This window comes from Emydura macquarii, unplaced genomic scaffold (assembly GCF_026122565.2).
Source record: "Emydura macquarii macquarii isolate MOO-44397 ecotype Brisbane River unplaced genomic scaffold, CSIRO-AGI_Emac_v2 contig_3141, whole genome shotgun sequence".
Lineage (NCBI taxonomy): Eukaryota > Metazoa > Chordata > Testudines > Chelidae > Emydura > Emydura macquarii.
This window is the reverse complement of record NW_027133278.1, coordinates 15,096-31,142: the sequence shown is the minus strand read 5'-3', so window position 1 is coordinate 31,142 and position 16,047 is coordinate 15,096. Positions and strand designations below refer to the sequence as shown.

Sequence of the window (16,047 nt, the reverse complement as noted above, 5' to 3'; positions counted from 1 at the left end):
AGGAATTGCCACAAACAATTATAACAGTGGTTCATTTAGTCCAGTCTTCTGTCTCTAACTGTGGCTAATACCAGATGCTGTAGGGGAACGTGCAAGAAGTCCCAAAGTGGTCAATTATGGAATAACCTTCAAAAGAGGGAACTTCTTCCCAGCCCCAGTTAGTTGCAGGCATATGCACTGAACCATGAGGAGTTAACCCGTATAATATTTTTCTCTTAGTTAAAGTAACTATTTATGGTCTCATTAACCATATAAACATCTAATTCTCTCTCGAATCCAACTAAATTCTTGATGACTCAATGATACTCGTGGCAATGAAGTGCATGGGTATATTGTGCATTGCGTATAGATTTTTCCTTTATTAGTTTAAATTTATTACCATTCAGTTTCATTCAATTCTGCTTTGTTCTTCTGTTATAAGATAGGAGCTGTTCTTTGTGCATCTAACTATCTCACAGGTGAGCAAGAGCATTCACTATACACTGTGTAATCAAGTAGAAAATACCATGTAAACTAGGTGGCCAATCATACACTTTGAATAACAAATAGCAGCCCATAGACTCCCAACAGGCTGAAATGTGTTCATTCAACTTCAACTGAGTTTCCTTCAGTTCAAAACAAAACAAAATACTTTACACAATGCATAATAAACCTACAGAACTCATTGCCACAAGTTATCTTGGGTCACATCTAGAAGTAGAATCAGTATGCTGTATCAAAGGCCTTCTGAAAAGAAAAGGTTTTACATGTACTGTAAAAGGGTCTCTATAAAATAACAAAAGTGAGAGAAATGTGGTTTAACATGGACACGTGGTAAATACTAAGGTCCAAACAACTATTGAGCTGCCTGCACTGAAAAGCTTAGCTCTCAGGGTAGCTGCACCTCAGACACTTTTAAACCACTTTAGTTTCTCCAGTAGGAAGTAGGGTTGGGAAACAATCACCAGAAGTATGCAATGCGCTGTCAGCTTAAGATATATTTTCTTATTTTCCAGGTTTCAAATAATGGAAGCTCTGAGTGTGGTAAACACTGGTTTTGCCCTTGACCTTTTCAAACATGAGTGTAGGATACAAACCAATAAAAATATCTTGTTTTCCCCTTGGAGTATTTCAACTACCATGGCTACTGTGTACCTCGGAGCGAAAGGTAACACTGCAGATCAGATGGCAGAGGTGAGTTGGGACTACGGGGAATATCTGTTTTTGAGGAATGCTGTTACTGCTGAGTAACTATATGCTTTTACAACAGCTGTTGCTTATGGACGTGGATGAGGAATTGCTGTAATAATTTAGATGGAATATATGGGCCGAAAGAGTCAAATTTGTTAACATGATCTTGTCACTGTCCAACATCAAACAGTTTTAAACAAGGTTTGGAGGTTAGCATGCAGAGATCCCTCAGCTAGCTTAGTACCAACACACCACTAAAAATCCTTTAAACCCTTTATTAAAGATACAGTAAAGACAGAAAAATAGTTAATGCATTTAAAATGTAAAGTATTAAATAAGGTTTTCATTTTAACAACATTCTGTTTTCTTTTTAGCTGAAAAGAGTTTTTAGAAAGAACCGCCCCTAGTCCGACAGTCTTTTAGATGGTGTTAAAGATGGTAATAACTGTGCTTTAGGAGAAAAGAGAAGTTGTTAGCTGAGATGGGCTGCAGCTGTCATTGTTGCTATTGTTGTTAAAGTGTAATCCCATTTCTTAGGAAACAAAACAAGACAAATACATACAAAAGAGGAGAGAAAAGAACAGCAAAGATAGAAAATGAAGCTTCTGTCTCTGGCTTTGATTCTCACTTGCAACCTCATTGCTGAAAAAACACAGGCGCAGGACACGATCTTGTCAGCCACTCTTGAGACCTGACAAATTTGTACTAGTATCAGGCTGTTTTAGGCATTGCTTTTTGCTGCCTTTCTGGTCTCAGGCTTACAGCATCGTGGTAAAATATACAGTCCCAGCTTGCTAGAAAAGAAATGAAGTGGGGAAGGAAAAGGACACAAAAAGACAGAGAAAGAGAGAGAGAGAGTGTGTGTGGTGAGAGAGAAAGAGAGACAGCCTCACATCTTAGGTGGTGTTTGGGATTCAGCTGGAGCCGGTGGAGGTGGCGAGTCCTGGGTCCTGCTTTCTTGGCCCAGTCTGGCTAGGACGTCTCTCAGGATTAGGAAGAAAAAGGCACAATGGTGTCATGCTAGATCCTGGGTCCCAGGAGACAGAGGGGTGGCAGCTATAAGGCTCATTCCTTCCCCTTCTCTTGTCTTTGTCAGCTGGCATTCACATCCATCTGCCGTCCTCTTCCACCCCCAAAGTCTCTTTTCTCCTTAGAACCCCAAGAGGGAGTGAAGGGTGGAATGCCCCCATCCCCTCATTATTTTGTTTGCCAATTAGGCCTAATATCTGAAACACCAATTTTGGTCCACTCGTTTCCAGTCCCACACTTTTCTTGTTTACAAGGTATGATCCTAACATGGCCCTGGAGCTGTAGCAGAAGGCGTCTTTGCTGGGACTAATTCAGTCTGTCTCGCTTTTGCAACTTTTCCTATCAACATCTACTGTTATAGGTTATTGTGACATTTTACGAACTCTCACTCACTTTTAACAGTTGAGCAGACAATTAGGGTAAATGTGTAGGGCCAATTATCCCAACAGGACCACGGCTGAGATCATAGAGGCAGGTACGTCTTTGAGGTGCACTACCCTGTCACTGTGCTTAAAGTTCTGCCCCACTCCCTCCACCTCTGAGAGGCCTGCCTTCCCAGCCCTCTCTCCTACAAGGGGCAAGGATCTGCCCCAGACTCCAAGAAGCTCAGACATGGACATTCCCCATCACCTCTGCTCTAAGGGAATGACTCCTTTCACCAAACCCACCCCAGTCTCCTTAAAGCATCTGCTCCTGACTATAGGGCTTAAACTCCCCAACCCAATGCTGAACAGCACTTCAACGAGCCCAGGACATATTAGCTTGTTGCCACATATTTTCTATGGTGCTGCTATACTTCTGGTTTCTAGAGAGTTGATCGCTATTGGTGTTTACAGCATGCTAATAGGAGGACCAGAGGCAGAATTCCACACACTATTAAGTCAGGCAGAAACTCCATTTAGGGCTAGGAAGGGAAAACTCACATTAGGAATTTGCCACTTCAGAAATTAAGCTGTAATCTTTGATGTAGCAGCGGAAATTTATAAGGTCACCGGTTTCTTTGCCCAAAGCTACTTCCCACTAATCAACTATGCATTCAAACCTCTGATACTAAAACTAATCTACCTGGCAACACAGTGCCATCTAGTTCCCCTAGCAACAGTTCATTCCAGTGAGAATAGGAACTGAAGACAAAAATGGAAGCCTTTCTTGCAGCATTATCAGTCCTGTTAATTTTGATAATGATTTCTCATTGTTTTGCATTATGATGATTACTTTCCACTCAAGGAAGTCCTTCAGTCCCTTTCAGCTTGCTTTGTTTGCATTATTTTCAAAGAAGACATGCAATAATGAAAAACAGGGATTAATCTGGACACCTGGGGTCTGTCCCAGGCTATGTAGCTCATGCTAAATGAATGTCACATTGTGTTGTGTTTATGCCATATATTTTACCATACCTGTTTTAGATAATTTTAGAAAGTTCTATTGGTGCCAAATTACCATAGCACCAATATCCAATTGTGCAAGTCTGGAAGGAAGAGCAAAATGAATGTCAGAAATCTTTAGAAAAGATCTAAAACAGCTTTTCTGTACCTACAATTCTGAAGCTGTTAAAAAGGTAGTTCACCAAAACAAACCAGTAGCTTGTGGTCTTGCAGGGCTTGTCAGAAAGGGAAGATTGCCATTCTTCAATTGTATAAATTGCCCATTCCTGCACTGACAGCTGACTGCATGTTGAACTGCAAATCTGTCACGAGTTCAGGACTAAATTTTGCTGTCCTGCCACGCAGACCAGTGGAATTCCACATTTCAGGACAAGAAAGAACTAAACATTGGGGCTGAGCTCCTTATGCTTGGCAGTCATACAGCTTCTTCTGCCTGAGGATTTCAAAGCACTCTACAAGGTGGCTAAATATCACAATCCCGTTTACAAAAAAGTGCTGATCACCAAAACTAAAGGCCAGATCAATGACCACTGAAGTTAATGGAAAGTCTCCGACTAATTTCAGTGGGCTCTGGATCAGGACCCAAGGGTACATCTAGACTGGAATAAAAGACCTCTTCAAGCTAAGAATCAAGTCCGCGCTCTGGAAGCCCCTCCCCTTCACGGGTCCCAGAGCTCAGGCTTTAGCCTGAGCCCCAATGTCTACACAGCAATTTTATGGCCCTGTAGCCTAAGCCCCAGGAGCCTGAATCAGCTGACCCAGACTAGTCACAGATGTTTAAGCCGTACCCTAAGTGACTAGTCTAAGGCCACACAGCAAGTCAGAGGCAGAGGCAAGAAAAGATCTAGTTTCAAGACCCCAAGTCTTCTGCTCTAACCATAAGATCTTAAGTATACAGTGAATTGTCTGTCACTGCATTGATTCTGTTTGCAATTCTAATTCTAGGTGCTTCACTTTAACAAAGTTGGAAGAGTTGGAGTTGCCACCACAAGCATAAAACCACGACGAGCCTATTCCAAAATGGAAGAGCTTCTATCAAGTCCGTGTGTCAGTGTCAAAAAGGTAGCTCACCAAAACAAATGTCTAAGCTGTCCAAGCTATAGGATGTTCATCTCTTTTTTAGATTGCCTTTTTTTCTGTGTTTGAATTCACTTTGGTTTTGCCTTTCTCCTATTAAACGTACACAATGAATGGTGTACTCTGAAAGGCTTCCTGCAATACAACAAAAATGACACCTTTCCCTTTTTTTAAATTGCAAAGGGTGTGAATTGTATTTCCTCACATGAGGGACTCCGCAGAGCTGTGACCATTCTCTGTGTTTCTGTACTTTTATCTTTTTTAATTTCTGGTGACTTTCCCATTCTTGTTGTTGTTAAATTACTAGCTATTGACTATTCGAGTGTGCTCTGCATTGTTAAAGACAGGATCCCTGCTTATAAGAGTGCCAGGGCTGCTCTCACATATGTAACTGCAGTGCTGGGTCAAATTAACCAATTACTGGCTCATGCAAGTGATATGCCTATGAGACATTTAAGAGGAAGGGTTATTCTCCACATCAGTGACAATACTCATGAAATGCACTGATGTGCTGAAATATTCTGATATAGAGCAGATTATTGTGCTGGGTATAGACAGGCATAAAAATATTTAGAATCCTGGTGGACAATATTTCTTTGGTATCCTGAGAAGTTCTTTATCAGTCATTTTACTGTTAGAGACAGTGTACTTGATTCATCATTGCTGGTGCAAGGAAGTGCAAATTGCATCCCCTTGTGCCAGCAAAGGCTACTGCATCTCTGATAGGATTTCCCCATGGTGGAGGAGAGGTGGTATGTTCACTACCCCCCCACTCGAGGGCCCAGCAGCATTAAAGTGTCACTGGTTCTACAGAAACCCCAATATGCTGGAAGAGTCAACACAGCTTTTGTAAAAGGAAATCATACCTCACCAATCTATTAGAATTCTTTGAGGGGGCCAATAAACATGTGGATAAGGGTGATCCAGAGGATATAATTAACTTGGACTTTCAGAAAACCTTTGACAAGGTCCCTCACCAAAGGCTCTTAAGAAAAGTAAGCAGCCATGGGATAAGAGGGAAGGTTCTCTTCCCTGTTCTCTTGGAACAGCAACTGGTTAAAACACAAGAAACAAAGGGTAGAAATAAAAGGTCAGTTTTCACAGTGGACAGAGGTAAATAGCTGGGTCCATGAGGATCTGTACTGGGACCACTGCTCTTCAACGTATTAATAGATGATCTAGAAAAAAACGGGGTAAACAGTGAGTGGCAAAGTTTGCAGATGCTAGAAAATTACTCAGAATAATTAAGTTCAAAGCTGACTGCAAGAAATTAGAAAGGGATCTGGGTGACTGGGCAAGAAAATGGCAGATGAAATTCAATGTTGAGAAACTCAAAGTAATGCCCATCGGAAAAGTAATCCCAACTGTATGTTCAAAGTGATGGGGTCTAAATTATCTACAACCACTCAAAGAAAGAGATGTTGGAGTCATTGTGATTAGTTCTCAGAAAATATCTTCTCAGTGTGTAGTAGCAGACAAAAAAGCTAACAATGTTAAGAACCATTAAGAAAGAGATAGATAAGAAGACAGAAAATATCATAATGTCACTATATAAATCCATGGTACACCCACACCTTGAATGCTACATGAAATTCTGGTGACCACATCTCAAAAAAAAAAAATTAGAATTGGAAAAAGTACAGAGAAGGGCAACAAAAATGCCTCTGGGTATGCAACAGTTTTTATAAGAGCAGAGATTAAAAAGATGGGGAGAGTTCATCTTAGAAAAGATGACTGAGGGGGAGATATGATAGAGGCCTATAAAATCATGAAATGTGTGGAAAAAGTGAATAAGGAAGTGTTCTTCATATAACACAAGAACCAAGGGGTCACCCAATGAAATGTATAGGCAGCAGGTTTAAAACAAACGTAAGAACTACTTCTTTACACAGCACACAGTCAACCTATAGAACTTGCTGCCAGGGGACGCTGCGAAGGCCAAAAGTATAATTGGGTTCAAAAAACAATTGGATAAGTTCATGGAGGAGAGGCCCATCAATGGCTATTAGATAAGGTGGTAAGGGACGTGACTCCATGCCCTGGATGTCCCTGAATCTCTGACTGCCAGAAGATAAGGCTGGATGACAGGGAATGGATCACTTGATAAATTGACTTGTTCTGTTCATTCTCTCTGAAGCATCTGGCAACTGGCCAATGGATACTAGGATGCAAAACAGGACACTAGGCTACATGGATCATTGATCTGACCCACTATGGCTATTCTTATCTTCATATAGTCTTAGCTCCCATAGATAATAAGCACCTTGCAAAACTGTGACCCAAAATTACTGACTTCCTGCTTAACATTCTTTAAATAACTGAGCTGACTTCATCATTTCACCTCATGTTGTTTTAATTTTACCTGCTTCCACGTGCAACAATACAAAGAATTTTCAAGCTAACAAGATTAGCCATGTGGGGTTTACAATATTGGAATCACTAATTCTATACATTTGGGACAAACTTTCAGTGTCATATATGGGAATTTTGGGTTATATGACTTTCATAAATGCTAACGGGCATTATCTAGCTAAATCTCCACGTATTGTGCAGAAACTGTACTACTACTGCCTCTCTGTGTATGCTTTGTTTTTTAGTAATCTCTCTGAATAACTTCCTATTTCAGCCCATTACGCAGCTATCTCTTGCTTACACAGTGTCTATGAAGTATCCACTATCTGGAAATTTTACTGAGAGGTTTAGTGCCCCTCATTCATATCAAAACACAGTTAACAACAAATTACTCAAGTAGCCTTACATGATGTTACATACAACAATCATCAACTATCACCAGTGGAACTATGTGCAATATATGACATTAGAAGTTTTGAATCATTTGCCCCAGAAATTGCAGGTAAATAACCAGAATATTTCTTCTTTTTGTCAAGGCCAATCTTGAGAACTCAAGCAACATCCATGAAGGGTTTCAGGCACTTGGCTTTGAAATTAACCAACCCTCTAAAAATTACCTGCTTAAAAGTGTCTACCAGTTATATGGAGAAGAATCATCACATTTCAATAAAGTAAGTGAAGCAGTTTATCTATTTGTGTAATGAGGATACAATTCATCTTTATAACTGGACTATGACAGCAAACCATGCAAAACCTAAATGCAAATATTTTAATTACATCTGCAAAATATTTTATTTCCCTTTAAGATTTATTTCCCACTGACTCTTTGTAGATACTCATATCAAGGTTACAGATGCTCTTTTAATATGTTTTTCTGGACTGGACTGTAGCTAAACGTGAATAATCAAAGATGAGTAAATGATTAATAATAAAATACATATCTAAAATGTTTTGCTACTTTGAACATAGCACTTGTATACTCCTAGTAAACTGTAATAACATGAACTCTTATCTATTTGGCAGTAGTTGGCCCATATATATTGTCAAATTATATATATATATTTATATTTATATATGACTTGTCTCTCTCTTGCATTAAAGGAATACTTACAATCAATCAAAAAATATTACCGCACAGAGCCACAAGCTGTTGATTTCATGGGAGCTGCAGAAGAAGTCAGAAGAAAGATCAATTCCACTGTTGAACGCCAGACTGAAGGTGAACTCAGGACTGTTGTTTTACCATTCACAAAGAGATCATGTGTTTTCCCACCCTACATTATGTATGAGGGGAGAGAGAAAACATTGATTAATTCTATAACATTCTACATTTGAACTGAAACACAAAATGGCTCCTGTCTTATTGCCCCAGTTGGACAATAACTATATTTAAAGTTTCAGAAACACCAAATCCAAAATGACATCTTCTTTCAGTTATAACACTACCTGTTCCACAGGGAAAAACACTGATGACTACTGTCTTCCATTGGCACACATATTTATGGTAACAATTTTACCTTTATGTGTTTGAAGGCAAGAAGATACTATAGCATTGGACCTCACAGAAATACTTACATAGCAAAATGTGTTTCATTTTGATGGGTTCCGTGAAGCAAGTGTGTGTGTGGTGCAGAGAGGGAGAGGTTCATTTTCTGTTATAAATAGTGTCACAAAAGAGTCTCACCAAAGAGACAGCTGGTGACAGAATGGGTACATTCTGTTTGAAATTCTTTAGAGAGATTTGTAGGTCTTTACTTCTCCAAAAATAGAAAGGGTAAAGATGTTTCATCACCAGCTTGAGGTTCTCCAGCCAGTGTGATAAGCTCTGAGCCTCTTACATCTCTCTATGGTATTTTTTATCATGTGTAGGCCATACTCGCCACCGTAGTATCTCTGAGTCTCACACAAAATTAGTTTCCTTCCTTGGAGGCCACTGGATTTATTTTATTTTGACACATCCCCACGTCTTCTTTTTTTCTTCAGTCTTCTTTTTATGACCATGGGAGGAATGTGGATTAAGACTATCAATCAGGGTTATTATCAGCAAGAGGCAGCCTGAGTAGGTCAAAGTCACTGTAGGGGATCACAAAGTCCAGCCCGATTTTTTGAGGATATTTCACAATAGTCTCTTAACACAGGAACCTGCCCTACTAATGTGGTCTCAAATAGTACATTTTTCTTACATATATTCTCCAAAAATTGATTCCTACATTTGTTCCAAGCAGAAAAGATGCACAAATATGACTGTTTCACTATTTCCTAAAGGTAAAATACAGGACCTATTGCCTGTCAACTCAGTTGATTCACTCACCAAGCTGGTCTTAGTCAATGCCCTCTACTTCAAAGGAAACTGGGCAAAGAAATTTAAGGATGAATTTACAAAGGAACAACCTTTCAGAATGAACAAGGTATGTGAATACACCATGAAACGTAATAAATGCTAGTGGACTTGAACAGGGAGAAGAGGTGGGGAGAGACCTTATTCCCTCCATTTTCAAAAACCTGCCAATCTCTAAATCCTCAGTGACAGAGTGGTTTTAATTATATCATAAGCATTCTCGTGCAATACCTGTAATTCAAACACAGCACTCAGGGACACCAACAGAGGAACTGACAATACGCAGAAGGGAAACTTAGGGTTCTAGTCCATTCTCAGGCTATGTCTACACAGCAATGTCAGTCTAGAGCTAGTGGCACTTGAGTCAGCTGACCTGTGTCAAGAAACCCTGGGCTTGAGTGTCTACATTGCATTCATTGCATTTTAACCCTAGGTTAAGAATTTTCTGACCTGTGCTCGAACATAGGGCTTTGGCATCCACACTGCAAAGACCCGAGTCAAAATAAATGCATCCCAAAATGCCTAGTGCTCCCCGCCTCCAACGTTGAGACTCTAGCCTACTGCCCTCCCTGTTTCCTAACTGTGACGGTGTTATAGATGGGATGCAGGTGCCCATAAGGAGCACATGAGCACATAAACGGAATAATTAGCTCCTTTGGCGGCAGCACGTTGAGAAGGCTTTATACTGAACTACCATCTAATCTGAGAATTGGGCTCTCCACCTCTAGGTTGAGTCACCATAGAAGGAAAATGTCCAGCGGCACCTGGTCTGAGGAGAATTAGGACCTCAGTCTCCAGGGCTGTCAAACTATTCAATGAAACTTTGCAATTCTTGACTATTAAAATGAGAGGATCAATGAAGGTGTTTTTGTTTTATTTATTTTTGTCTGTTTTGAAGCTTTACATAAAATGATGGTTTCAGAGGAAAAACAGAAACACCACAACTTGGCTGCTGCTGGCTGTGGAGAGGTGAAGTGCATCCCCAGGGCTTGGGATGCAGTGTGCTCCAGCACTCCTCAGGGATCTCCTATCCCTACACCCGCCACACCCCGGGAGGCAGGGGTCAGGGATCCCCAGGAGGTTGTGGGGACATTTTGGGGCTGGCTCCCACTCACCAGCCTCACAGTGCTTCCTGCACAGGTGCCTCGCAGGCAACCCTACGGAGCGCAGAGGGGGCCTAGGAGCAAGGGACAGAGAGCATATCACGACCAAGTGCTGCTCTGCAGTGAGAAGGAGCAGCAAAGCTCTCGGCTCAGCACCGCCGGGGGAGGGATGACCCCCAACATCCCAGCAGCTGGAAGCCAGCTTCCTCCCATCAGCTTTGTCTCCTGCTCCAGGCAAGCTACACACAGCAGCAAGGAGTAGCTGCATCAGAAAAGGGGAACACACTCAGCCAGGCAGTAATGGCACTTCTGGCCACTGTGGTGGCAGCCTGCTCCTCTGCCTCTGGGAACCCTGGGATACATCTGGAGGACTTCTGGGAAATAAGCCATGCCAGAGGCATGTGCACACAGGAAACCAATAGGGCTCGGACCCTAGGTTCGACCTTAACACAGGCTGGCGCCTTCCAGCCCTGCAGGATCCTGAACACTGGGTCTGAGCCCTAGGTTAGCACATTTGCAGTGCGGATGCAAGGGGGGAGGTTGGCTTGAGCCTGAGCTCAGACCCCGGCTCAAATTGCAGTGTAGACATACCCACAGTGTCAAACTGAGACACTGCAATATCAGCATGAATAGTGAAAATTAAATTAGTTCTATGAAGTTTAACTTTTTAGTAACCTAACTAATTATAAATAACATAGGCAAGAAAATTTAACATGGATTTTTAACTATATTGTTTTAACCTGATCCTTTAAAAGTGACAGTTTTCCTCCTTTGCCTTGTTGCAGAACACAACTAAGCCAGTGAAGATGATGTACCAGAGAGGGAAATTTAATTGGACCTACATAAGAACCGTGCACACGCACGTCGTTGAGCTCCCGTATGTCAGTAATGACCTCAGTATGCTCATACTGCTACCGGATGACATCAGTGATGACACCACTGGCCTAACAATGGTAAAGAAATTAAAACCCTGATCATATTAAAAAGGAGGATTCAATTGTTTTATACCCTAGATGTTCACATGGCTGCTGTCTGATGGTAATTCAGGCAACAATCTTGTATTAGGAATTGCTGAAAATATCTGGCTGAGGAAAAAATAAGGACAGACCCAAAACATTGTCTAACACTCAGAGAACCTGAAACTTTTTGAATTATGACACACTTATATCTGACACCTATGCACTTCTTGCTGTCATCAAGTCCTAGATGCAGAAACCCCAAAATTCTGCAAGAAAGGCAGTTCTTTCAGCCCAAGCAAAGCCAGAGACTACTGGAACCCTTGGCAAAAAGCCAGGATAGATGGGAACACTTCATACTAAACAATCGCCACATATTTGAAGGTATCTGTAAGGACACCAGAGCCTGCAGCGCCAATGTACTGATCCTGCCATCCTTACTCAGGCAAGACTCCCATTAACTTTAATTGAGTTTTGCTGGGGTGGGGCCGGGGAGAGGAGAGAAAGCTCTGCTGGATCAGTTGCAAGAAGAAAGGATGATGGAAATGCCATCAGCTCCATTGTTCTTTTCCAGCTCCCCTCTTGAAGAAACCTTAGAACAACTCACCTAACAAATAGTGCAATTAATTAACAATCAGACTTTTCTGGTATATTGAAAATGGATCAGCTAGAATGCAAAAGCTGAGCAGCTACAACAATAAAGGAATTAGGTTACTATCATGTAAACAGGATTCTGTTGTTATTATGCTACAAATATTTAACACTGAAAATATTCAATATATGGGGTCAGGAAGAAATTTTCCTCCAGATTAGGTTGGCAGAGACCATGGTGGTTTTCACTTTCTTCTGCAGTGTGCAGCCTGGATCGCTTACCCGTTTGAACTACAGTAAATGTTGGGTTCTCTGTAACTTGAAATCTTTAAATCAAGATTTGAGGGCTTCATTAACTCAGCCAGAGGTTATGGGCCTACTGAAGAAGTGGGTGGGTAAGATTCTGTGGCCTGCGATGTGCAGGATGTCAGACTAGATGATCATGATCATCTGTTCTGGCTTTAAAGACTGTTTGAAATCTTTCCAGTTACTGCACTAACCCACTGAATGAAAACACACTGCTTTACAGTGGAAGAAGAGAGCTGTAAACTAGTAAGAAGCTTTTCAGTGATCGTCACTGAATTTATAAACCAGCTCTACAGGATTATTATTTTAGGATTATGAAGGACATCAAGGTTTAGAAAGTTTCACTTTCAATGTGTAATTTTTGATTCTCTCTTTTTTAACTAACTGTAGCTAGAAAGAGACTTGACGTATGAGAAATTATCCCAATGGACCAGCTCAGAAATGATGGAGAAAACTGAAGTGGACGTGTATCTGCCCAGGATCAAAATGGAAGAGAGTTATGACCTTAGATCTACTTTGAGCAGCATGGGGATGCGAGATGCCTTCAGTCCGGACCGAGCTGATTTCAGAGGGATGTCTGAGAAAAACGATCTGGTTTTGAACCATGTTTTTCACAAGTGCTTTGTGGAGATCAACGAGGAAGGCACTGAAGCTACAGCTGCCACTGCAGCTTCCATGACATCACGAAGTCTCCTTTCTGCCATTCAGTTTGCAGCAGATCACCCTTTCCTCTTCTTCATCAGGCATAATAAAACTAAGACCATCCTCTTCTTAGGCAGATTCTGCTCCCCGTAAAAACTCAGATTTCTGTTACTAAAGAGGATCTTGCAGCAGCAGGACTGTACCACAAAGACATCGCCTCGAGTGTCTAAATAGCTTGCATCATTTGTCTTCACTTTCCTATATTATTGGCCAACCTTTATAGATTTGGGAACAACACATAGTGCAAATTGCCAAGAAGTCTGCTCTTGTAATCATGTGGTTAGAGGACAATATTGGGCGATGACAGTCAAATGCTCCATAGAAATGCACTGGTTGCTTTTTAAAATGACTGTCTGTAAATTCTTATTACAAATACAAAGCAGAAAAACAAGTTAGATATAGAGAAAAACATCTCAGGAATAAAACAACGACCTGTGCTGCAGGGATACGATAGTACACAAGCAGAGCTAATCTTCAGCAGATGCAGATTGGAACACCTCCACTGAAGACAATGGAGTTAGGCCAGTTACACCAGATGAGGATCTGACACACAGTCTCATGAATTTACTGACTTAACATAGGCTGGGCTAGCAGTGCAATAAAACAATTTTGAATGTAAATGTTTTGTAATCTTTACATTTCCACTGGCACTTTTTTCTTGTTTGCAGACTGCTTGCAAGTCTTCTGTTTCCTCTGCAAGGAACATACCAATGGGCAAATGTCGTACGAAAAACAACTGTGTAAAATATAAGAAATAAAATACATTTTTCTTAGCACTGTCTTCTTTGTAATAATTTTACTTTCAGCCGGCATCATACTGGGGACTAATTCTCCACAGCCTTCCTCTAGTTTTATGATGGAATAACCTCACTGAAATCAATGGAGTCCCACTGGTGAAAAACAGGGCAATGGAGAATTAGGCCCTATTTATCCATAACTATCTTGCAGTATTTCTATGCAGAACTCATATCATCATACATTTTGCTGTTGGCGCTGTTTGTTCTAATTCAGCAATCAGTTACAGTGGAATAAAATACAAGTAGCACAGAGCTTTCAGAGCGGTTTCCTGCCTCTTCTGGGGATGCCTTTAACTCCTTGAATTCAGGGTAAGGATTAAATAAACTGGGTACACTAGTGAACCTACAGGTACATTCAAAATATTCCCACCTACCTGCAAGCACTTTGGAAGTCAATACTACTAGAAAGCAGCACACACCTCTCTTCTGGGTTCTGCTTCCTGAATGGGAAAAGAACAATCTTGAAATGACATTACATCAGGGTTGGTTTATTTCATTATTCTCACTATGACTGCACAAACATTTCCTCTAAATACTGTCCTGTTGAATATAACATGATAAAGCTGAATGCTAAAATGTAACCCCAAAGAAGTCCCTATTATGGTGTATATGTCTACACAGACATACTTTCAAGAAAAGCACTCCTTCATACAGTTAATAGGCTTGGATTTTCCAAATAGGAAGCCAGCCTATCCAGGGTGAGGGTACCTGTGCAGTTAAGAATTCTTTTTCTGCTATCTCTGAGAGCAGGAACTCCTGGCTGAATAGGGGCTATTAATTTTCATGTCTGGTCTCAGCATGAAGCAAAAAGAAACCTTTATATTTTAAAAAAATGTTTCAACCCCTCAGCCACCAGTTTCCTGAGTATGGATCATTTTTTGCATCAAGGGATGTTCTTTAGTCCAGCCTTTAAAATAAAAAGGGATATGAGCCCTCATCCTTCAGTACACACAGCAACCACTAACTGCCTTGTGTCAGAGAAAAGCTTCCAACATGGGAGTATTTTAGTGCTCATTCCGCACATTCTTTGACAGGCCCATTTTGAAGGTCTTCCATCCTCCACTTAAACGTCTAGTATTGGTCACTGCTGGAGACCGAATACCAGGCTCGCTTGGACTGTTTGTCTGATCTGGCATGGCAGTCTACATATTACTAACTGTTTTCAATGAGGATGGTGGAGTCCCAGGGCCTAATTGATCCCTGCATTACTCCAGTCTTACACGGATATGCCTCATAGATGTCAATTGAAATTTATAGAGTGACAGTGGTTTAAAACTGCAATAATGCAGTGGAGAATCAGGCCGCACAGTACACCCATCCAGAAGAGAGACAGACATTTGTGTCAAAAATTAAACACTAACTGCACTAATTTTAAACAAAAGTCTCACCACCGCCAAAAAGAGAGTTGCAATGGACAACATAACCTGCCATTCTTACAGTAGGTCACTTTGTGGTATTTTTCTTATCCTTTTGCCTAAAATATCAGCTCTATAAGAACATTGTATTCATCTTCTAACTCTAAGATTGCTGTTTAAAATACTTACGATGGGTCAATCTTCAAGTCAAAGTTTACAACAAAAAGTTCTGGAAACTGGTGGGGGGAAGGTGTAGGTGTAGGTGGGAAAACATAGGGCACTAGGAGTGGAGAATGCAGGCTAGAAGGAAAGAAAGCTGCAATCTTTTTTTAATTTCTAAACTTATTTATTGTCATACAAAGATACGGCATGTCAACAACTGGGGCAAATATTGCAACAAAAAGTTCTGGAAACTGGTGGGGAGGAGGGGTGAACCTAGGTGGTGAAACATACAGGGCTGTAAGAGTGGAGGATGTAGGCCAGAAGGAAGCACAACTGTTTTATATTTCTAAATGTCTTTGTTGCCTAACAAACAGACCCAGAACCTGGCCGAGGACACAAGTAATTTCTTCTCTCTCTCAGGAATCTGAGGTAATGTAGATATTTGTAAAGACATAGTTCCGGAGAGGTAGCCGTGTTTTTGCTCTATAGACATAGTGAGCTGTCTTTGAAACTTCTTCTGAATTAGTTAAACTCTGCCCAACAGGGCAGATTAAATGATAACATCCATATCATGCAGGAAAATAATGCTAGCACATTTTCATCCTAAATTTAGTTTAGAGTTCAGTTCTAAGAAAACAGAGTGCAAGTATGATATGCTTTCAGAATTTTAAGAAAAGAAGCTGATGTGGGGAAGATGAATCAAAGGAAGAAATATCTGGAGTAG

The 16,047-nt window shown here is 40.9% G+C and overlaps 1 protein-coding gene across 1 annotated transcript; it reads left to right on the top strand.

Moving 5' to 3' along the window:
- The first annotated feature begins 995 nt into the window (after nt 1–995).
- Nucleotides 996–13,102, top strand: LOC137142100 (serpin B10-like). Its single transcript, XM_067531334.1, has 7 exons — nt 996–1,173; nt 4,530–4,646; nt 7,550–7,684; nt 8,115–8,232; nt 9,279–9,421; nt 11,240–11,407; nt 12,698–13,102. Exons 1-7 carry the CDS (start codon nt 1,006–1,008, stop codon nt 13,100–13,102), a joined length of 1,254 nt encoding a protein of 417 aa, XP_067387435.1. The 5' UTR covers nt 996–1,005.
- Nucleotides 13,103–16,047: the final 2,945 nt, after the last annotated feature.